Genomic DNA, 22,951 nt, shown 5'->3' with positions numbered 1-22,951 from the left:
AAAGAAGATTTTCTGGTGGCCATCACATCTGTTAGGCATGTCTCAGATCTACTGGCACTTCCCTGCTAAGAGTTCATCCTCTTATTTCACAACAAGGTTGTATTATGCCAGGGACCATTCTTCCTTCCAAATGTGGTTTTAGCATTCCATCTAAATGGGGACATTGTTTTGCTATCTTTGTGCCCTGCTCCTAAACGTTCAAAGGCAGTCACTCTCTATATGGACGTTGTCCGAATCATTGCATTGTATTTGAGCTACTGCTTCCATTTGACAAACATATTTCCTGTTTGTCCTCTCCTCTGATCCTCAAAAGGAGCACTCTGCCTCAAAATCCACAATTTGCTAAGTGGATAAGGGATTTGACCACTAGAGCTTTTGTTCTAAGACAAACACTGCCTACTCACACACTCCACCAGATCTCCTAAAGCATCCTGGGCCTTAAGGCACCAAGTCTCTGTCGCCCAGCTATGTAAGGCCACCACTTGCTGCTCTTTTCTTTTTCTTTTTTTTACCAGGTGCATGTTCACGCTTGTTCTTGCAGTTGCACTCCGGGCCTGAGTTTATTGCCTCCTTCTCTACCCCCCCCCTTCATGACATCGGCAGGAACTGGCTCTCCCTCAGAGTGGATGTCATATGGCGTCCTTTGCATCGTGTCCGCCGGGCACCCGCGATTGCCGGCAATCACGACAGGAGTGTGGATGTGTGTGTGTGTGTGTGTGTGTGTAAACACACAGATCCACCGCCGGTCATCAATGTGAACCGCGTCAGCTCTGTTACCCCACTGTTTGCATTTTTTTTTTTTTTTTTGCTGTTGTAGTTTTTGTTTTACTGGAATAAAAGGCACCATTTTTTACACTTTATTGGAGTGCGGCTGTCCATCTCCTCCTCTTATTTATACCTCCTGTCAGAGGTGAGAAGACCTATGTGTGTTCCCAGTACAGAGGAACACAGATCGGTCTCCTCCCCTTGTGAGTCCCCCTCCCCCTACAGTTAGAACACACTTTAGGGAACATATTAACCCCTTCAGCACCCCCTAGTGTTAACCCCTTCCCTGCCAGTCAAATTTACACAGTAATCCGTGCAGTTTTTTATAGCACTAATCGCTGTATAAATGTGAATGGTCCCAAAAACGTGTCAAGTGTCCGATATGTCCGCCGCAATCTCACGGTCACGATAAAAATCTCAGATCGCCGCCATTACTAGTAAAAAGAGAAGCCATAAATCTATCCCCTATTTTGTAGATGCTATAACTTTTGCGCAAACCAATCAATGTACACTTATTGCGATTTTTTTTTTTTTTTTTAACCAAAAATATGTAGAAGAATACGTATCGGACTAAAGATTTAATAAATATCAAAAAAAAATAAAAAAAATTTCCTCGGTTTAGACCTCTAAACTGAGGAAAAAATGTTTAAAAAAATAAATAAAAATATTTGATATTTATTAAATCAAAAAGTTAAAAATAGTGTTTTTTTCAAAATGTTTGCTCTTTTGTTTATAGCGCAAAAAATAAAAACCGCAGAGATGATCAAATACCACCAAACGAAAGCTCTATTTTGTGGGGGGGGGGAAAACATAGATGTCATTTGGGTACAGTTTTGCATGACCGCGCAATTGTAATTCAAAACGCAACAGCGCTGAAAACTAAAATTGGTCTGGGCAGGAAGGGGGTGAAAATGCCCTGTATGGAAGTGGTTAAAGGTAATTTTAACCCTTGTATGCATTGCTTTGTGATGTTTCGTAGTGTATGAAAAAGTTGCCTGTATCCTGTATGATTTACAATAAGGCCCCATTCACACCTGAGCATAGCGTTTTCAGGCAGAAAGTCGCGAAAATTTACTGCGGTTTGCAGCGATTTTTGTGGCGTTTTTTACCTCGTTTTGCCACGATTTTGTACAGGCCAAAAGGTCACAATGTAAAAAGCAGAAAAACACCCAAATCTGCCTGAAAAAAAAAAAAAAAAAATCCCAGAACTTGTTTGAGCTTCAAGCGTTTTGGAGCTTCTGGCTTCAGGCGTTTTGGAGTGGAGATGTGAACCATCTCCATAGAGAATAACAGATTTTTTCCCCTCCAGCATTTTGTAGCTTCAGGCTACAAAACGCTCAGGTGTGAATGGGGTCTAAGAGGAATTTGGGCTTATCTCTAAATTAGGGTTGTACCGATACTAGTATTGGAACCGATACCAAGCATTTCCCCGATCCCTTCTGCTCTCCCCCTTCATGCTCTTTGTCCCCCCTCCATGCCGCTGCCGTTCTGCTCTCTCCCTCCATGCTCCTGTGTCCCCCCTCCATGCTGCTGCCGTTCTGCTCTCTCCCTCCATGCTCCTGTGTCCCCCCCTCCGTGCTGTTCTGCTCTCTCCATCCATGCTCCTGTGTCCCCCCCTCCGTTCTGCTCTCTCCCTCCATGCTCCTGTGTCCCACCTCCGTGCCGCTGCCGTTCTGCTCTCTCCCTCCATGCTCCTGTGTCCCCCCTCCGTGCTGCTGTTCTGCTCTCTCCCTCCATGCTCCAGTGTCCCCCCCCCCCTCCGTGCCGCTGCCGTTCTGCTCTCTCTCTCCATGCTCCTGTGTCCCCCCTCCGTGCCGCTGCCGTTCTGCTCTCTCTCTCTCTCTCCATGCTCCTGTGTCCCCCCTCCGTGCCGCTGCCGTTCTGCTCTCTCCCTCCATGCTCCCGGGTCCCCCCCTCTGTGCCGCTGCCGTTCTGCTCTCGCCCTTCGTGCCGCTGCCGTTCTGCTCTCCCGCTCCGTGCCACTGCTGTGCTCCGTGTCGCCCCTCCGTGCTGCTGCTTCCCCCCCCCCTTCCTGCTGCTTCCCCCCCTTCCTTGCTCTGTGTCCCACTCCATGTCCTCCTCTGCCTTCTCTGTCAGGATGGAGAGCGGCGGTAGGAGCCGCTAAACACGGCTCCTACCTTTTTCGAATGAAAATCGGTGATCACTGACTCTGTCCATTCATATGACTGAGCATCATAAACTGTGTTTACGATGCTTCAGTTTATGAATGGTTTAGGAGCCTCTGTCTCCTGTCCATTCATTTCCAGTGCAGCTGAGCAAGGGACTGGGGAATCTATGTCCTTGGTCCCTTTCTCTGTCTCAAAGGTGAGATGTCAGGGGTCTGTTATGACCCCCGATATCTCACCAAAGCCCCCCAACAGGGCTAAGAAAAAAAATGGCAATAAATAAAAATGTATTGTAAAAATACATATTAAAATAAACAGACACATCTATCCCCCCCCCCCCCAAGAAAGCATGTAAAAAAACAACGAAAAAATGTAAATAAAAAAAATACTGACACAATGACATAAACTAAAGTATTGGTAATCGGTATCGGCGGGTAATTGAACAAAAGGATCGGTACTTGTACTCTGTCTTGAAGTGGTATCGGGACAACCCTACTCTAAATTCCATATCTTGGAGTACAGTACACAGACAACCCTCCCTAAAGTCGTCTTGTTACTCTGAATTGCTTGCTTCAAAACCGAGGACTCTCAGCGAGGGGTAGGGTTATAGGGGAGTGTGTCCTCAAAAGCTTGTCCAATCTCCTAAAGTTAGAGCTATAACTCATTGGGGTTGATTTACTAAAGGGAAATCCACTCTGCAATACAAGTGCACTGTAAGTGCAGTCGCTGTAAATCATTGTAGATCTGAGGGGAAGCTCTGAAATTAGGGGAAGCTCTGCTGATTTTATCATCCAATCATGTGCAAGCAAAAATGCTGTTTTATTTTCCTTAGATCTACAGTGACTGCATTTGAAAGTGCACATTCAGTGCACTTGCAGTGCAAAGTGGATTTGCCTTTCGTAAATAACCCCCATTGTGTATAGATGAGGTTTCTCTTTTGTTTCCTATCTATAGCTAATGCGTGAATGTCATCGGGGTCCCCAGAATTATTGTCTTCATCAGAAGATTTCCTCTGTTCCTGTTCTGGTGACAACCCACTTTTTACTTTCATACTCTTCTTGATTTAAATACCCTGATAACGGTAAACAGGACAAATAGACAGGGAGTAAAGCTCCTTAATGGGGAACAGACAGCAATACAAACTGACAGGCATTTTAATTCCTCTCCTTTTTGTCCAAAACTGAACGTTTTGCCCTTTTTAGTTATACTTTAAATTGGTTTTAAAGGCTTAAAGCGATTTGTAAAACAACCCATTTAGTTAAAAAATAAAAAAAATAAATGAAAGGCAAAACATTTTGATAGAGCTAGAAAAATGTAATTTTTTTTTTTTTTTTTTTTTTTTAGAAGTGATCACATGCCCTCTGTTTTTCAGCTGCATATGAGCTGGGGGGGAAAAGCAGCAGTACACTAAGCTTGGCTTTGCAACGCGTTTCAGGACAAGTCTGATTATTGGAAGAGTTCCCAGCATACAGTGGGGGGAAAAAAAAGTATTTGATCCCCCTGCAGATTTTGTATGTTTGCCCACTGACAAATGATCAGACTATAATTTTAATGGTAGGTTTATTTTAAGTGAGACAGCATAACGACAACAAAAAAATCCTGAAAAACGCCTTTCAAAAAAATTTATTAAATTGATTTGCATTTTAATGAGTGAAATAAGTATTTGATCCCCTATCAATCGGCACGATTTCTGGCTCCCCGGTGTCTTCTATACAGACAACGAGCTGAGATTAGAAGCACTCTTTAAGGGAGTGCTCCTAATCTCAGTTTATAAAATAGTAAATCGCCAGCGCTGCATATAATATAAACTAGTGTTGAGCCTGTTGCTGCTGTTCATAACAAACGTCAAAGTATATATATCGCAGCGCAAAACAAACCCGAATACAAAAAATAAATAAAAGTGCTAGTGCTGTGCATCAATAATATAAGCAATAAGGATGACCAAACAAAAATTCTAGAAAAGCTTGAACAAGCATGTAGCCAGTGAACGTTCAAATGTGTACTTAAATGAAATTTCCAAATGCAAAATTTCTTCACAGGTACTGCTGCGCTCACAATGCCCAAAGTGCTGTAATGCTCTATGATCACACAGGTGATTCGTGCTCCACACCCTCTCTAAGTGGCTGGACTCTCCAGATCAGATGGACCCCTCCAGGCAGTACTGCTTGTATGTCAAACAGGCTTAGACTGGTGAGCAGTAACTCCACGTTACGGTTCTTCCTGTGGTAGTTCAAACTCCTCGGACAAAAGGAGCCCACATAGTTGTTAACTATATTAAAGGATAAGTTTAACTTTTATGTAAAATCTTTCATTTTTAATAAGACCACTAATTCATATTAAAAATATACTATTATACAGTATCCATATAATAAGCCTATATATTTGTAATTTTTGTGTGGTGTTTGATTTAACACATGTAATGTTTTCTGTTTGGTGGTGGTTATTGCTTAAAACTATGATTCTTTCTTTCAGACATTTGACAAATTTTAATTGCAACAGAGGAGAGATTGCGTGCAGGGTATGTAACTATTATTTTATGACCTCTTTTCTATGTCATAACTAGTTGGTAATTTTTATACAATACACTTTGTGCATCTGGAAACATATAATGCCAGTGTGACCTTGTTATGCTAATTAGATTAACATATATATTTTCTTCTGGCGGAATGATATCTTGTTCATATTACTAGTGGAACCCACGCGGCAGGTGCACAGCTGGAGTTTGTTACTGCAGTATACACATCACTGTCCAGGTGACTATGGTTGTATCAAAAAAGCATGGGCTTGCTACTGGCTAGCAGTTCATGTGAGGACCGTTATGGCCCGTACACATGACCCGAAAATCTATTTATTTTTTATTTTTTTTGCATGCTAGTCGCATATCGAACATGGAGAAGTTACTAAAGTGACAAATTCTCATACAACCGAATACAAAATTGGAAGTAATGTCCTGTGTTGGAATGTATTTCTATTGTATTTTCGAAGACGACTGTACGGATTAAACAAAAATCATACAACCTGGTATCGTACGATTGCTTCGAAAGCTGTATTTTCATCCGATTTTCGGATCGTGTGTATGGGCCATTGGTTTAAACACTTAAATATATAGAGTAAGAAAAACACATAACATAAATGCTTTAGCAAAATAATGGCAAATACATACAATTATCTAGTTTTATATTTTTTCTGTTCTGTTGCCACCATCCCTCATTACAAATGGTAGAAGTCCATTCAACCGCTATGGGATTTTGAAGGAAGAAAACCGAATGTATCCGATTTTATTAAATTCTATTTTTATTGTTCAAGTTATTAAAAGGATTTACAAAAATGTAAAATCGCTTAACAGCCACTATTGACTTGTATACATTTATCATTAACTTGCTTATACATGCTAGTTGGTACTCCCCAAGACCACTTGCATTGTGTAGCTATAGTGTAGAGTTATACCGTACTTGCAATCATCACAGACTGAGTGCCCCATCTATTGTGGGGATGTAGTGGTCCCTTGCATGGGATTGTTTCTGTCCTCTGTGAGATACAGAGTAGGGTTGACAGGAGGCTGGACGGAAAAAAAAACTGAGTTCAGGAGGAGCAGCTATATTTAAAAAAACGATGTAAGAAAGTGTTAGCTTTTAGATTGAATACCTTCCTCCCAAACTACATTCATCCAGATCAGGCTGGTTTTGTTACAAAATCGTCAGGCCTCCGATCAGACTCATAGGATTATAAATTTAATTTCGGCAGTCCAGTCTGACCGGGACTGTAAGGGACCTAGACAGGGAATGCTGCTTTCGTTGGACATCCAGAAGGCGTTCGATTCCCTTTCGTGGGAGTATTTATATGATGTATTACGTCGTTTTGGCGAGCGCTTTCTGGTCCTCCTGCGAACGCTGTACGATTCTCCTTCAGCGTCATTAAGGCTAAGGGGTTACTCATCCCCACCTTTTGCTATTAGAAGGGGAACAAGGCAGGGATGCCCAATTTCCCCGCTGCTATTCGCTCTTGCAATGGAGCCGTTGGCAATCAGGATACGTTTGAGTCCCGATGTCAAGGGCATCGTCTGTGGAGACGACGAGCATAAGTGCTTGCTCTTCGCAGACGACCTTCTATTGGCACTATCGTCGCCTATTACTTCCCTCCCCAACCTATACGCAATTTTACATCCATTTTCAGAGATATCGGGTCTACGAATAATCATAACAGTCTAGAGCACTTAATATCTCGTTACTGAAATCCACACAGGAGTCTCTTGAGCGAATGTACCAATTTCGGTGGGAGCAGGGGAGGGCTGGCAGCCTTCGGCCTGGGGGGCAAGTCCCGGTCAAGTGGTTCAAGTGGCTCATTGAACCACCGAATCAGCTCACCATTCATTACCCATGTGATCCGCTGTGTCCAATCACGGATCACAAGTGTCGTTTATCGCCTCTCCTTGCCTCACACTGACAGAGTGTAAGGAGAGGAGAACCGATCAGTGTTACCTCTTCGTAGGGGAGACCTGTACAGGTAAAAAAGGGCACTGATCATCAGTGCAGCCCCAACAGTGCCCAGCAAGTGATGCCATTCTGTGCCCATCGGAGACACCAATCAGTGCCCATCAGAGACACCAATCAGTGCTGCCTTTCAGTGCTTGCCCACCATCAGTGCCACCTATCTGTGCGGCATATTAGTGCCTCCACATCAGTGCCAACTAATCAGTGCTGCCTCATCAGTGAAGGAGAAAAATTACTTATTTACAAAAAAAAGAAAAGACGATAAAAATGATGGCTTGCATGAGGGAATATGTACCAAATGTTTTTTTTTTTACATTGGAGGATAAGCAGGTGTATGAAGGGTTTGAGTGTTGTATATTTAGGGGAGGGGTGGTAGGTTGTATGGTGATGGTTACAACCAGGCTGTAAAGGGTGGTGACAATAAAAGAGGGGAGTACACTGTGTATAATGCAGTGTGTGATGGGTGTATACAAGGTAGGACAGGGTGTGATGGGGGGCCATAGCTGTAAGAAGGTGTGAAGTGAGTGTGATGGGTAGTGAGAGGTGTAAGAGTTCTTATGTGACTGGTGTATGTAGAGTATAGTAGGGTGGGATCTGTGGTGAGAGGTGTTGGTAGTGTTGGGGTGTGATTGGTGTATGCAGAGTATAATAGGGTATAATGGGGAGTGTTGGGTGTGGGGTTGCCACCTCATGCCTTTAAACCCAAACACACATGAATTACACAGGTTCTGAGGCTGATTAAGGTGGTAATTAAACTCACTTGGTGCCTTATCGGCATCAAATTAGACTCGGAACCTTTGTAATTAACATGTGTTCGGGTTTAAATGGATGTGGTGGCAACCCTAGTTGGGTGATGTCAGGGCTCTGCAGGGAGGGGATAGCTGTGCATTAGACGCCTGTAGTTGAGCAGGTGTAATGGATATGTGTAGGGTATAAGGGGGTACACACAGGTATGGTGACTAGGGATGAGCTCCGGTGTGTTCACACAGTCCACGTACAGAGCCCGTCAGGAAGCCGGGCGCTGCGCTAATCACAGGCAGGGAGACATTTCCCGATCTCTGCAGCCGAGCATCGGGACAATGTCTCCTGCCTGTGATTAGCGCAGCGCGGTGCCGACTTCATGGTGCACGTGGGCTGTGCGAACACACTGGTGCTTATCCTTAATGGTGACATATAATGCAGTGTACATTGGCCTGAAGGGTAATAGAGAGGTGTGATGGGTGGTGAACAATGCAGGATGGGTGTATGTGGGTGAATGTAGGGTGGGTGAATGTAGGGTGGGTGAATGCAGGATGGGTGAATGCAGGATGGGTGAATGTGGGTGAATGCAGGGTGGGTGTACGCAGGGTGGGTGAATGAAGGGTGGGTGAATGCAGGATGGGTGTATGTGGGTGAATGCAGGGTGGGTGAATGCATGGTGTATGCAGGGTGGGTGTATGTGGGATAGGTGAATGCAGGATGGGTGAATGTGGGTGAATGCAGGATGGGTTAATGTGGGTGAATGCAGGATGGGTCTATGCAGGATGGGTGAATGCAGGATGAATGTACGTGGGTGAATGCAGGATGGGTGAACGCAGGGTGGGTGAGTGCAGGGTGGGTGTATGCAGGGTGGGTGTATGCGGGATGAGTAAATGTGGTTGAATGCAGGGTGGGTGAATGTGGGTGATTGCAGGATGGGTGTACGTGGGTGAATGCAGGATGGGTGAATGTGGGTGTATGCAGGATGGGTGTATGCAGGGTGGGTGTATGTGGATGAATGCAGGATGGGTGAATGTGGGTGTACGCAGGGTGGGTGTATGTGGGTGAATGCATGTGGCTGAAAGCAGGGTGGGTGAATGCGGGTGAATGCAGGGTGGGTGAATGCAGGGTGGGCGAGTGCAGGGTGGGTGTATGCAGGGTGGGGGAATGTGGGTGTATGCAGGGTTGGGTGAATGTGGGTGTATGCAGGGTTGGGTGAATGTGGGTGTATGCAGGGTTGGTGTATGTGGATGAATGCAGGGTGGGTGTATGTGGATGAATGCAGGGTGGGTGAATGTGGGTGTACGCAGGGTGGGTGAATGAAGGGTGGGTGTGTGTGGCTGAATGCAGGGTGGCTGAATACAGGGTGGGTGAATGCAGGGTGGGCTGAATGCAGGGTGGGTGAATGCAGGGTGGCTGAATGCAGGGTGGGTGAATGCAGGGTGGGTGATTGCAGGATGGGTGTATGTGGGTCTATGCAGGGATGGGTCTATGCAGGATGGGTCTATGCAGGATGGATGTCGCAGGATGGGTGTATGAAGGGTGGGTGAATGCAGGATGGGTGTATGTGGGTGAATGCAGGGTGGGTGTGTATGCAGGATGGGTGTATGCAGGTTGTGGTAGTAGTTAGGTTACACTTACCAGCTCCTCGGGGGTTGTTCTCTCTCTCTCTCGACAGCAGCAACACAGCACAGCACATGTCTCTCCCGCAGGTTGCCATCTTCCAGCCCCGTCAGACAGCAGCCTGTCACATGAGTCAAGCAGCCTTCTCCTCAAGAGCCCCGTCCCTGTGTACCATCCGAAGCCCCGCCCACCACGGGTCACATGACAGCCATAGCAGTGTGATCTCCAGCCATTGTGCGGCGTGCGCGGGACTCTGGAGTAAATCTGTGCTGGTACTATAGTCAGACAGACTTGGTACGGTACTGTACTGCACGGTCCGCGGCCGATGGCCTATTCTAATCTATTGCAGGCACAGCCGGACATGCGCAGTTCAGAGCTGGCAGTAGAGCGGCCCTTTTTACAGGGAATCAGAGCGGCCCGGGAGAAAGTGCCACTTTGCATCCCCGGCCCAGCCCGCCCCTGGGTGGGAGCCAGAAGCTCTTCCTTATCTTGGTATAAATTTGACTTCATCTATTCAAACGTATAGAAGGAACTACCCTGCCTTGTTTAAACGCCTGACCGATGACCTAGCTAGGTGGCAGATTCACCCCCCGTCGTGGTTCGGCAGACTGCACTCGATAAAAATGAATGTATTACCAAAGGTTTTATACATATTTCGTGCTTGCTTGTGTCACTAGTTCGATCTGACCTCCAAACATTCCAAAATAAGATTCTTCAGTTTATTTGGGGTGATAAGAGCCTAGGGTGAATAGGGGAACCCTGTATACTCCAAACAAAAAGGGGGTCTGGGACTGACTGATCTAAGAAAATACTTCCATGCGGCCCAGCTGGACCAACTCACGAGGTTCTATTCCCAAAAACCCAATGCCATATGGATGGCTATGGAATCTTATTCCTGTCGCCCGGAATTAACCTCTCACATTATTTGGCTTCCTATGAAGGAGAGACCGATCATACTTTGTCCTACTCTTTCCTTTTCGCTGGAAATTTGGGACAGACTCTCAAGGTCCTGGAAATTTAAGTCCCCCCACAATCCGCTAGCCCCCTTATTGAAAAATAGAGATTTCACCCCGGGACTCTCTCCCCTAGTGTTTGCATGGTGGACTAACAAGGGCCTAATACGAAGAGCTGATCTTTGTGTTCATAAAGGGATAATATCGGAAAGAACTTTTTTTAATAGAGAAATATCAAATTCCAGTAGCAGAACGTTTCAGATTTACGCAATTTGTACATTTTCTGCAATCTGTAGCTCGTAAAGGTGATCTAGTAACTATGATTTCCATGGAGCATATGTGTAGGCAATATGATAGTCAGAGGCCACATTTCCACTATATACTCTATCCCGACATATGTCTCGAAAAAGCTGAGCTATATGCTTCCATGGGAGCAGGATCTTTAGGAAACATTAGAAATTGATGAGTGGCATAGGCTGTCGGAATCGGCATCTCGATCGATCATGAATACTTCCATTATAGAGGCTAACTACAAGGTCTTGTTGAGATAGTATATGGTCCAGGCTAGACTGGCCACCTTTGTGCCTGGTGCCACTCAGGAGTGCTTTCGGAGATGTGTTTAGACGGGCTCCACCTACCATGTGTGGTGGACATGCCCCAAGGTCCGGAAAATTCTGGATCAGGGTGTATAATTTCATCTACTCCCTTACCCAGATTAATTTAGTTAAATCTGCAAAACATGCGCTCCTGGGGGTGGGGTATCTGAAGCATCAGGATCCCAAAGACAGCTGGTAACATTTTATTTTTATCTCAGCAAAAATAACTATAGCGAGAAACTGGAAGTCTGCTGCTTTACCATTTGATCAACTTAAACATAAACATAAACTGTCTTGGCTTATGCTGAATGAACGGTTAACGCCAATCACACAGGACAAGATGAAGCTGTTTCATAAAGTCTGGGACCCATGGATCTGTTACCTGACCAATGATCCCAGGTCGATCGCAACTTAGATGTGGTCTTGTGGACTGCATTAAAGGGCACGGAGCCTCAACTCCCCCCCCACCCCCCCCCCCCCCTTCCACTGACTTTTTTTGTCATTCCCCTATGGGTTTGATTCTCTTTTTTGTTCTACTTTCCTTTCCTCTACATACTTGAAAATTTATTAAGAAACGTCAATTTTGTCTATTGCTTGCTATTGGGTTTCATATGCTATGGGAGGAGGCTTCCTCAAATGTAACTGTTTATTGTCATGTGAAAACTTCTTTCATGTTGAAAGACGTTACCTTTGTAAGTTATGCTGAAAATTTTAAAAACATTATTGAAAAGTAAAAAAAAAAAAAAAACGATGTAAGTACAGGGATCTCCCCTGCTGAGGTATTGTGTTCTGACAGGGGGACAGCCCCACCAAAACAGACTGGTCAGCACTCCTTGGTGTCGATCGGCAGACCTTTTTTCAGTCATGCCTCTTCATCCGGCTTTTGTTGGACAGACTGCCATACACACTGGCTGAATGTCGGACAGTTTCTATTGAACCAGCTGATGCCGCCTGATATTTGGCTCGTGTGTAAGTCCTATAGTAGCTAATGTTCAGAAATGCATACAGGAATTCAATAATCAGAACAGAATGAGAGGCATAGCTGAGCCAGATACTAGTTAAAAGTGAGAGGAGGAAAAAATTTTTTGGAGGTGCATGAACCCCCTTTCTCAATAACCTCCTGCCTAGCTTACCATCTGAGAACATGCTCATTATATACAATGGCTAGATAAAAACGCAAAACTAGATATTATTTGGTGGGTCCTAACCCCTTTGGGCCTAAGGCTAAAACAAATGTTAATGCCTAAGCACAATTGCAACTCTGACATATGTTAGTAAAACCGTACATATTACAACTACTTTGTTCATCCAGATGGATTATACTATGTTTTTTCAGGACACATTGGGCTTTCATTTGGTGGTAATGGATATCCTGTGTTTATTTTATCAATGGAAAACTGTCTCAAAATGGTTAAAGGGGGGGGGGGAATATTTCTGGCTACTACCATAACCTTTCACCAAAATAAATTGTCCCGCTCATGACCATCGCAGCGATACCACAAACACTATATTACCAAAGGTATTGGGGCGCCTGCCTTTACATGCACTGGAACGTCAATGACATTCCAGTCTTAGTCTGTAAGGTTCAATATTGAGTTAGTCTACCCTTTGCAGCTATAACAGCTTCAACTGTTCTGGTAAGGGAGTCTACAAGGTTTAGGAGTATATCTATGGGAAGGTTTGACCATTCCTTCAGAAGTGTATTTGTGAGGTTAGGCACTGATTTGGACGAGAAGGCCTGGCTCGCAGTCTCCGCCTTAATTTTAATCCCAAAGGTGTTCTATTGGGTTGAGGTCAGGCCAGTCAAGTTCCTCCACCCCAAACTCGCTCATCCAAGTCTGGGCCTTGCTTCGTGCACTGGTGCGCAATCCTGTTGGAACAGGAAGGGGCCATCCCCAAATTGTTCACACAAAGTTGGGAGCATGAAATTGTCCAAAATGTCTTGGTATTCCAATGCCTTCATTGGAACTAAGGGGCCAAGCCCAACCCCTGAAAAACAACTCCACACTATAATCCCCCGCTCCACCAGTCCATAAAGACATGGATGAGTGAGTTTGGGGTGGAGGAACTTGGACTGGCCTGCAGAGTCCTGACCTCAACCCAATAGAACACCTTTGGGATGAATTATAGCCGAAAAACTGCGAGCTAGGCCTCCTCATCCAAATCGGTGCCTAACCTCACAAATACACTTCTGGAAGAATGGTCAAACATTCTCATGGATACACTCCTAAACCTTGTGGACACACTTCCCAGAACAGTTGAAGCTGTTATAGTTGCAAAGGGTAGGCTAACTCCATATTAAACTTTACAGACTGAGACTGGGGTGTCATTAAATTTCATGTGCGTGTAAAGGAAGGTGCCCCAATACTTTTGGTATTATAGTGTATGTTGTCTATCAAATCTCCCCCAAAAAAAAACTTGAAAGTGATTGAAACCTAACTTTTTTATTTTCTTTACATCATTAAAAAAAAAAAAAAAAGTTATACTTGCATGTTTTGTGCAATGATTTGCTCAGGGCAGTCCCAATTGTACTCTTCTTGGGTCCCCTGCCAGTACTCCTAACTTATCCTCCTTGACGTGCCACCATAGGAACCTATGGTGGTACACCTGTGTTTGATCCCCTGAACGCTTTCTGCATCCATTGACATAGACAGTGCAGTTTGGCCCTGCTTTCCTGTTGCTTCATCACAGGATTTGACTGACCGCAGCAAGAGCCAATGGTTCCTGCTGTTGCCTCTCTGTCCTGTGAGGAGGGAGAGAGCCGTTGCTCTCAGGGCCAATCGCTGGCTCGAGAATGGGCTCGGTTAAGTATAAGAGGGAGTGAGAACTGCATACAGAAAGGTGTTTTTTTTTTTTTTTTTTTTTTTTTTATTGTACTTTAATGCATAGGTTGCCCTGAGGCTGCATTTTTGGGAAAGGAGTCAGGGACTTTACCCCACATTTTCCACAGGTACAACAGCCTATTAAAAAAAAATGGGCTACTGTACCCGTGCAAATGCACCCATACAAACGCATGTGTGTGAAATCAGCCTTACACTGGCATGTGACTGGAGCAGACTAAAAATGGGTACTTTTTTTTTTTTGTACACAGGTTATGCAGAATAGGTAGCAGGGGGGAGGGAGCATGTTTAAGACTAGGTAGCAATAGGCTGTAATTCTACTTTAATGAGTAACTTCACTTTAGTGAGAAAAAAAAGCAAATAAAAAATATAGCATATAATTGTGACACTAATCGTATTGTATTTGAATTTCATTAGGAATTGCCTTTCCTTTTCAATCTGCAGTCAATGTAATTTTCTGAGAATGCATTGCAATATGGCTACCTGGAGGAGTTCTGTACACAGAATGTGTACTGACCACTCTCCAGAAACATTTCCTGCTTGTGTGATTGGCTCACCAATTTTCCCAGAAGTCTGTCTAAGACACAAATCAGATTTCAGGCATCCCCCTGCAACAAAAATCAATTTTTTTTTGAGATACAGTACGTTCAATAGGAAAACATCTTAAAGTGGAGGTTCACCGGTAAATTGCTATTTTTACCCTTAGATGGATGTTCAGTTAGTCTAGGGGAATCGGCTAGTTGTTTTAAAATCCGAGCAGTACTTACCATTGTAGAGGGCGATCTTCTCCGGCACTTCCGGGTATGGGTCTTCGGGACTGGGCGTTCCTTCTTGATTGACAGTCTTCCGACAGGCTTCCGAAAGGCTTCCGACGGTCGCATCCATCGCGTCACGATTTTCCAAAAGTAGCCGAATGTCGGTGCGCAGGCGCAGTATAGAGCCGCACCGATGTTCGGCTTCTTTCGGCTACTCGTGACGCGATGGATGCGACCGTTGGAAGCCTTTCGGAAGACTGTCAATCAAGAAGGAACGCCCAGTCCCGAAGACCCATACCCGGAAGTGGCGGAGAAGATCGCCCTCTACAATGGTAAGTACTGCTCGGATTTTAAAACAACTAGCGATTCCCCTAGACTAAAAGAGCATCCATCTAAGGTTAAAAAAAACATTTATGGGTGAACTCCCGCTTTAAGGGATGCAGGCCCAGCAGATTTCCTCATTAGTGTTGTGAAGCTCCACACCTTACTGATAATTATGAAATTACACTCACTCTGAACAGATGCTCAGACAAACATACAGGGATTTCTGCAACAAAGTTTGTTATAATCCTTGCAATGTACATCGAGGAAAACTTTTTTTTTTTAATCAACAAAAGTGGAGTTGCGCTTTAAAGAGGAAGTAAACCATGATGGGTTTTGCTTCCTCTTTAGCTCGCTGCTGCAGCCTGCAAATGAAAAAGCATAATGGGCTAGTATGCATCGCATACTAGCCCGTTATGGGGCACTTAACTGCACAAGAATCCAGCGATGTCCCCAGAGTAGACGGCAACTATCTTCTGTCTTCTCTAACTTCCGGGACACGGCCTCCGGCGCTGTGATTCGCCGGAGCCGCAATTCATGGCACAGGCTGGGGAAGAAACGTCACTTAGTTTTGTTTCTTTCCCGCACATGCACAGTGAAGAATTTTGGCGGACTACAAGTGAAATACCTCTTTCTACTACCTATAGGTAAGCCTTATTCTAGGCTTACCTATAGGTAGAAGTAGTCCACCAGGGTTTACAATCGCTTTAAGGCAATACCTGTAGTTTCAGATAAAGAAAAATGCATCTGCTTATCTCTCTCTGTGCCAATCCATGCACCTTTGGTAATGAGAAATTTCCAGCAGAAGTTTTCTTCAGAAACTGGCACATACAGGAGTGTCAAGTTCCAGTGCTTTCTCCCATTGGCCCGCTGCATTGCCACAGAAATGATATTGGGGTTCAGCGGTAGAAACCACTGAGTGTTTTTGAGGACCATGGGATCAACCAACAATCCCACAAGTGTCGGTCTTTTAAAGAATATTTCAGCTGGTGATTTCTTATCAGGGGAGCATTTGTTGGTTCCGTCCGAAGAGTTAATTGGGAACCCCTAGCTTCTGGAAGTTCAGGATTTTTGTGTTTGTAAAGACTGAAATACTGAACAATGTATTTTTGTGCTAAAATGTTTGTTTTGGCTAGCGTATACTTTTAATTGAAATTGTTCTGTACTAAATAACAATTTATGTGATTACCAGGTCATCAAGACATGCAAGAAAATGGGTATAAAGACAGTTGCAGTACACAGTGATGTGGATTCTGCTGCGGTGAGTTTTTTTTTTGTTTGTTTGTTCTTGTAATGTCTTTGAGAACATAGTGTGTTGATGCCCTACATTGTTTTGAGCTGTTTGATTACTAGAAAAACGTAAATTCTGTTTTCAACAGTTTAATACATTTTTAAGCCGGTCTGGTTCCGCCATCGGATAGGTTCTGGAACCGACTGTGCAGACTCCGCGCATGCGCAGTAACAGGCCACGAAAATGGCCAAACTCAACAGCTGATCGTCAGCTGTTAATGCACTCGGCCATGTTTGCCAGGCAACGCACTGATGATTGGCCAAAAGGAGGGGGCGCTAGTTCCTAACCAATGAGCAGGACTAGGAGGTGGGTCCTAAGGCTGACATTTACAGGACCCAGTGGATGGTACTAAGCGGTTGTGGATGACGGTATGCCTCGGTGTGTGGAAGAAAGAGAATAGGATTAAGGCTCCGGGAAGACCTGAACGTGCATAGCTGCCGTCTGTAGACTGCTAAGCTTGCGTTCCAGGTCGTGTATCATAAGGCATCAGGAGCGAGCGCATTTACAGCTCACGAACAGCTGTTCCCGCTCTGAGGTTTCCTTCGGCTCAGCTTGCGCCTGCGCACTGCAAACAGAACCATATCAATAGCTGGAACCAGCTCGGCAGATCACCGGCCATACATGGTTCAAAATTTGGCTGGTTCAGCAGGGAATTGATTCACTTCAATCCATGTACGGGAACCGATTTGGCTTCTGTACAGCAAACCTGTCAGATAAATGCCGTTTGTGGAGCTGATCATTGTATTGTGATGGCGGGGTAGTTTCCCCATCGTCGAAATACAATAGCGCAGCAGGAGTGATTCCCCCAGCCACCTCGAATGTGTGGATGGGGGGAATCGGGTTAGTTCCCCCCCCTCCCCCCTTCAATCTGCTGGTTAATTGAAAAATAACTCGATCCTCTATGGGCTTCTTTAGATTATGTAGAGCTCATAATATTTGTGTAATGGCCTTGACTGTACACAGGTTTTCTATGCCACAGTAGGAATACAAACGGTTTTGAAGCCAAGTAACCAATATCCTATTGCTATCAAAGGTTCCCCACTTATTGTATTGTGAAGTACATTATGTTTTTAGGTTTTATTTCAAGCATTCCTGTCAGGTTTTATCTGTGCCCTGGAAAAGAAAACTTATGTTGGAGGATAATCAAAATATATTTATTTGCAAAGTTTTCTTGGTTTTTCTTGTGCATATTTTCATTCAAACTGCTTTCCACAAATTATTTTATATAATGTAATATTTTTTTTTTTTGCATCTTTTGGGGAAAATGTATTTACGTATATTGTTCAGGTGGCTTTGATTTATTTTTTAATTGAAAAATTATTAGCGCTGTAGTGCTTTTCCCATTTAACACAATCTGTCACTTTTATATCGTATATGTGTTTTGTGTTCAGATGTTTTTACGGGATCCGTATAAAGTTTATGATAAGTGAAAAGTAGGTTAACACTAATTGGATTCGAACAATAGAAGGTATAGCATAAACCATTGACTGAGATGTAATTTTATTTGGCATTTTAACTCAGCAGGGCTTCTATAGCCAGGGAATGTAATGAACTATAAAAGACTGGAAACATCCCATGGGATTGTAACGTAAATTTACTTGAACTGTAATCAGCAGATGATGAGCAATAATACATGTACCTTATTGACCTGCAATCCATATTCAAGGCAAAAATGGAACTGCACATATTTTTTTTATAATTTAAGAAAAAAAATAATGTTTTAACTAAAGACCTGTACCTAGTGGTTTCTTTCATTTTAATGATTCCCAGAAAGGCAAAAAGAGATAAATATGGTATGAGATCTGGAGTCTTGCTATAACATGTATAACACTGGGGCAGAACTATGCTTTTTGGTTTGTGAGATGACATTGTAAAGCTGGGCTTCTGAGTTTTTATATTCTCAATATTTGTGTAAGGTCTTCTCATGGTGTAACATTTTTTTACCATACATTTCGAAAACATACTGACTTATTCAGTGACCTTATTGCGCATTTTTGTATAGAACTGCCATAGGGACATTATATTGTTTTTATAGTTTGATACAGTTATGTTAGTGCGTTCTGTAAAGTCCCTTTGATGTATAAATGGGCATACTGTCTTGTACGTGTTTAAGTCCATGGACCAGGGCTGTGTGTGTGTGTGCGCGTGTGCTTTTCATACCGTACCATTTTGAAATCTCATAATGGTGTTTTTTTTTTTTTTTGCTGGGAACTGCATCAAAGACACAGCAATCAGTACATTGTCCACTGTATCCGCAGCACCCAAAAGATGCATGGAAAATTATGGAAACTGGACATAAGAGTGTTTGGATATTTCAACAAAGCAAAATAGTACATATTGTTTCTTATGAAGACTGCAGATCACAATTTTAGTTTTTGGAGGAAAAGTGTTTTTTCAGATATTTGATGTCTGCTTTATCTGTTTTCTAAATTGTGAAAGGGAACCGTATTTCTGTGTTTTTGTTGATTTGAAAATGGTCATGTGGTCAGTATTGACTTAAATGGCAGTTTAGTAATTTGCTTTTGAGTGTCGCAAAGAGGTCGTCAAAATGCTAAAAAAGTGTCCAGTACTCTGTAATTTAAGGAGATAAAGGCGCACTCTGGCATTGTTTCAGAAGCAGTGTACCAATGTAGTTCCCTGCTCTCATTATTACTTCTTTGTGTATCACTGAGAAATGTATTCAGCTGCTGAAGGTGCAGGGCAATAGGTGGCCATTGAAAGTACTAAGAGTTCTACCAATGTGATACATTTTGGTAACAAAGGGGCTGAAGGTAAATACTAAAGAGGGGAGCAAGCTACCTTTATTAATGGACCTTGGAGATTAATTATGGAGCAGAAATGTATTTTAGAGCTATTATTTGATTGCTGCCATTAATAGGTTTCAGTGCGTGTATTTCTATCCATTACAGTAGTTTTGGGTTATGTGGGGCCAAATAGAGTAGATGACAATTGCACTTTTTTTTTTTTAACACCCTGTTTTTATGTAAAGAATAAATTCAACCTTGGTGTGAAAAGGTTTGTGTAACAGTTTAAATATTTTTAGAATATTGATAAATATAAAGGATTATGATGTCTGACCTATTTAGTCATCCTGCACATAGGTGCTTATTCTACCTCAAAACCTTTGATCTTGACAGAGGGGCAGAATGTGGTGCATGAAAAGTGGGCATGGTCATATGGGTGTGGTTTACAGGTTAATATTACAACAGCTTTCATAAGCATCCCACTTGGTGTTAAAAGATTTATCATAATAAGCACAGAAACACATCACTGTTCATTTTTCAAAATGTATGTATTTGATTAGCTAGCTACAACTTTTAGTACAATCTATATTCAGTATAGTGCGACAACCCAACTTGTATAGAATACAGTGATAAATCGGTACAAACACAACAGGCTGCTCTCACAACACATCCTAATCCCTCCTCAGGAGAAGATGATCCACACAGCACAGTCGTCGTCCCCCCCCCCCCCCCCCCCCGTTCAGCATCTCCTCGGTACAGACTCCCCTCCCTGCCCACCAGTGTAGACCAAACTCCCCTCCCATCGGTTTTTACCCCTTCCTACCAGTATCTGGACTGTTGAAAGGTATGTTTTGTATATGAATGTACATGTGGGTTACAGTATATAGGGTGAACTTTTGCAAAAAGAATGGAGAAACATTTAATAGTATCAAAAAAGGAAAAAAGTATCTGTATACCTTTTTAAAAAAATGTCATAAGAAGGATCTGAAAGTTAATTTTGGCTAGTCTGCAGGTACAGGACAGTTGGAGGGGTGGGGACCCCATTCATTTCTTGGACGGCAAAGAGGGAGAGTTGATTTTCAGGTTGGGGACCTTAATGCCCCCTCCCCCCGAGGAAGACGCCTGACCCTGTGTCGACACACGTAGGGGAGGAGGGGTGAGGGCAGAGATGGCACCCAGACCCTTACGAGGAAAGAGTACTACGCGGGGAGATAGCGGTGTATGCGGCTTTGGGGGAATACTAGTTACACATGCCTGTTTATAGTCTGGTGTGTAAGTACTCCTTTTAGTGCACGTTTTAATAAATTAAGCGTTTAAACGTTATAAGCACTATTGGAGTCTTTTTTTTTTTTTTTTTTTTTTTTAATACATGTGTATCCTGATGCTATCAACTGCCAGGGAATTCTCTTTATGGATGGATTTGGGTGATCTAGATCCATGTGATTTAGCCCTGGAGAGGCTAACAAGCGCTGTTTGACCAAGCTTGGGTGCGAGGTCACACACATTGAGGTGAGGATATACCCAGTGGGGTGGCACAGCGTTTATCTGAAGCACTAATAGAGGAATTTGGATCAAGGAGCGCTTCATTTTGGCTTGTGATTCATTGATTGGTTCACATCACACAAGGAAGCACTATTAATTGCATAGTTAATATTTGGTAACACTTATGTTTTGATTTGCAAGCACAGCATGCCATTTATATTGATTTGAACACTCACACATGTGTGTGTATATATGGGATTGTGAATAGTGTCCGCAGCTTATTTTTTTGTAATTCTGTGAACATGCACACAAGGTAGCTCACAAGGTTCTAATTTAAACTTGCTTTGGGGTGGCACTCGCTCGTTAATTTTTGACTAAACGTAGCTTACACACCATTAACCACTTAAAACCCGGACTATTATGCAGGCAAAGGACCTGGCTAGTTTTTGCGATTCAACACTGTGTCTCTATAACTGACAATTGCGTGGTCGTGCGACGTGGCTCCCAAACAAAATTGGCAGCTTTCTTTTGGTGGTATTTAATCACCTCTGCGGTTTTTATTTTTTGTGCTATAAACAAAAATTAAGCGACAATTTAAAAAAAAATCTATCTTTTTTTTTTTTTTTTTTTTTTTTTACCTTTTGCTATAATAAATATCTCGGAAAAAAATATATAAAAACATATTTTTTTCCCTCAGTTTAGGCCGATACGTATTCTTCTACATATTTTTTGGTAATGGACCAAAACAAGGTTGTGAACAGTAAGATAACACACTTGAAAGACTTCAGATCATTTATAGGAGAAGTCCAGCCTGAGATTTTTAGGCTGGGCTTCTCTTCTGGGTCACAGGAGTGCAATCCGTTTTGCACTCCTGTGACCCGTTTTCAGCGGAGAGAGGTCTGAAGTCCGCTCTCTGCTGACGTCACTGCCATTAGTCGGGGCAGCGCGTCATCACGACTTCCAAGTCTGGATCCGCCAGCTGCCCTGATTGATGGCAGTCTCAGCGAGCCGCTCCAATGAGCGCTAAGAGGTAGAGCAGAAGCCATGCTGACTGACGGTCAGTATGGCTCTGCTCGGGGAGGAGTGAGAACTGAGCCATTGGCGGTGTTCGGTGGCTCGGTCCTCAGTGCAGACACGCCAGGGGACAGCGGCAGCATCAGCCTGATGCTCCATCCACCGAGGCAAGTATGAATAGCAAAAAAAGAACCTACTTCTCTTTAAGATGTGAATCTCCCAAATCCTCATATTTTATATTTATTTCTACACTTCTCAAGGAAAGCTTGTTTTGAAAATATGGCTTCTTGCCATTTGTCATGTTAAAACAATAAAGCATGTGAATTTATAACCATAAAGAATGCAAGATGAGAAACAGAGTTAATTTTTTGGTGAAAATATTTAGACTCCAGTATCTAGCAGAAATGATTTTCTGTTCAGTAGATCAGGCTCCTGGTGTGGATTGCACTCTTTGCCTTGATATCCAGTAATGGTATCTTGCATATGCACTTGTGCTTGACTGACAGAGGTGATGTGAGTCATCACTTATCAAGATATTATCATGCTTGCTCCTGATAATTTCACCCTGCTGTCTTGGGAGATGGAGAGGACAGATATGATTTTGTGATGTTGAAGCAATTAGTGTTTGCTGCTTACAGCTGAACAAATTCAAGACTTAATGATCAGGTAAATTAAGATGGAGTACTTAAGTGGGAGCTAAAGTGTAGCTTCCCTTTAGCATGCAGTATGTTTTTGCTGTTTTTCTCTCCCTGAGAAGTTAGATAACTTGCTATGTATGTAGTGTATTTGTTTTGTTTATGTGGTCAATGTTCTGTTTATTTTATTTTTTTTCTTTAACAAAAAATAGATGAATTAAAAGGATGTAAAAAATACACATGGGTACAGCTGATCAAATGTGGTACCACAAAGGTTGAATCATAACCACTCATAACTGCTCCCCATGTGAATGAGGTAAAGCTGGCCATACACTAGTAACATTTTTGGTTTATTTTTCTTTTAGAGTGTTTATTCTATTGTCAATTGGTTAGTTGGGGTTAGTTGGCTGTAGTGATGTAACAATTCAAAGGAGCAAACTATTTTTTTCTCAAACAAATTTAACAGTGCATGTATTTTTCATTTGGGAAATTCCTTTTTATCACAAAATGAAACGTTTTAAAGCAAATAATTTGGAGGAAATTTGAAATTACCTTCAAATTCTTGAATGTAGTTTTTT

The 22,951-nt window shown here is 43.0% G+C and overlaps 1 protein-coding gene across 1 annotated transcript in view; it reads left to right on the top strand.

The window, feature by feature from the left end:
* The window catches only part of PCCA (propionyl-CoA carboxylase subunit alpha), a 935,313-nt gene that overhangs the window by 75,445 nt on the left and 836,917 nt on the right, over positions 1–22,951 (top strand). Inside the window, exons 3-4 of the mRNA XM_040336164.1 lie at positions 5,364–5,409; positions 16,400–16,468. Of these exons, the coding sequence (XP_040192098.1) occupies positions 5,364–5,409; positions 16,400–16,468 (115 nt within the window). The remainder of the gene's footprint in view (positions 1–5,363; positions 5,410–16,399; positions 16,469–22,951) is intronic.

Source organism: Rana temporaria, chromosome 2, assembly GCF_905171775.1.
Source record: "Rana temporaria chromosome 2, aRanTem1.1, whole genome shotgun sequence".
In the NCBI taxonomy this organism is placed as follows: domain Eukaryota; kingdom Metazoa; phylum Chordata; class Amphibia; order Anura; family Ranidae; genus Rana; species Rana temporaria.
This window is presented reverse-complemented; position numbering and strand designations above follow the sequence as displayed.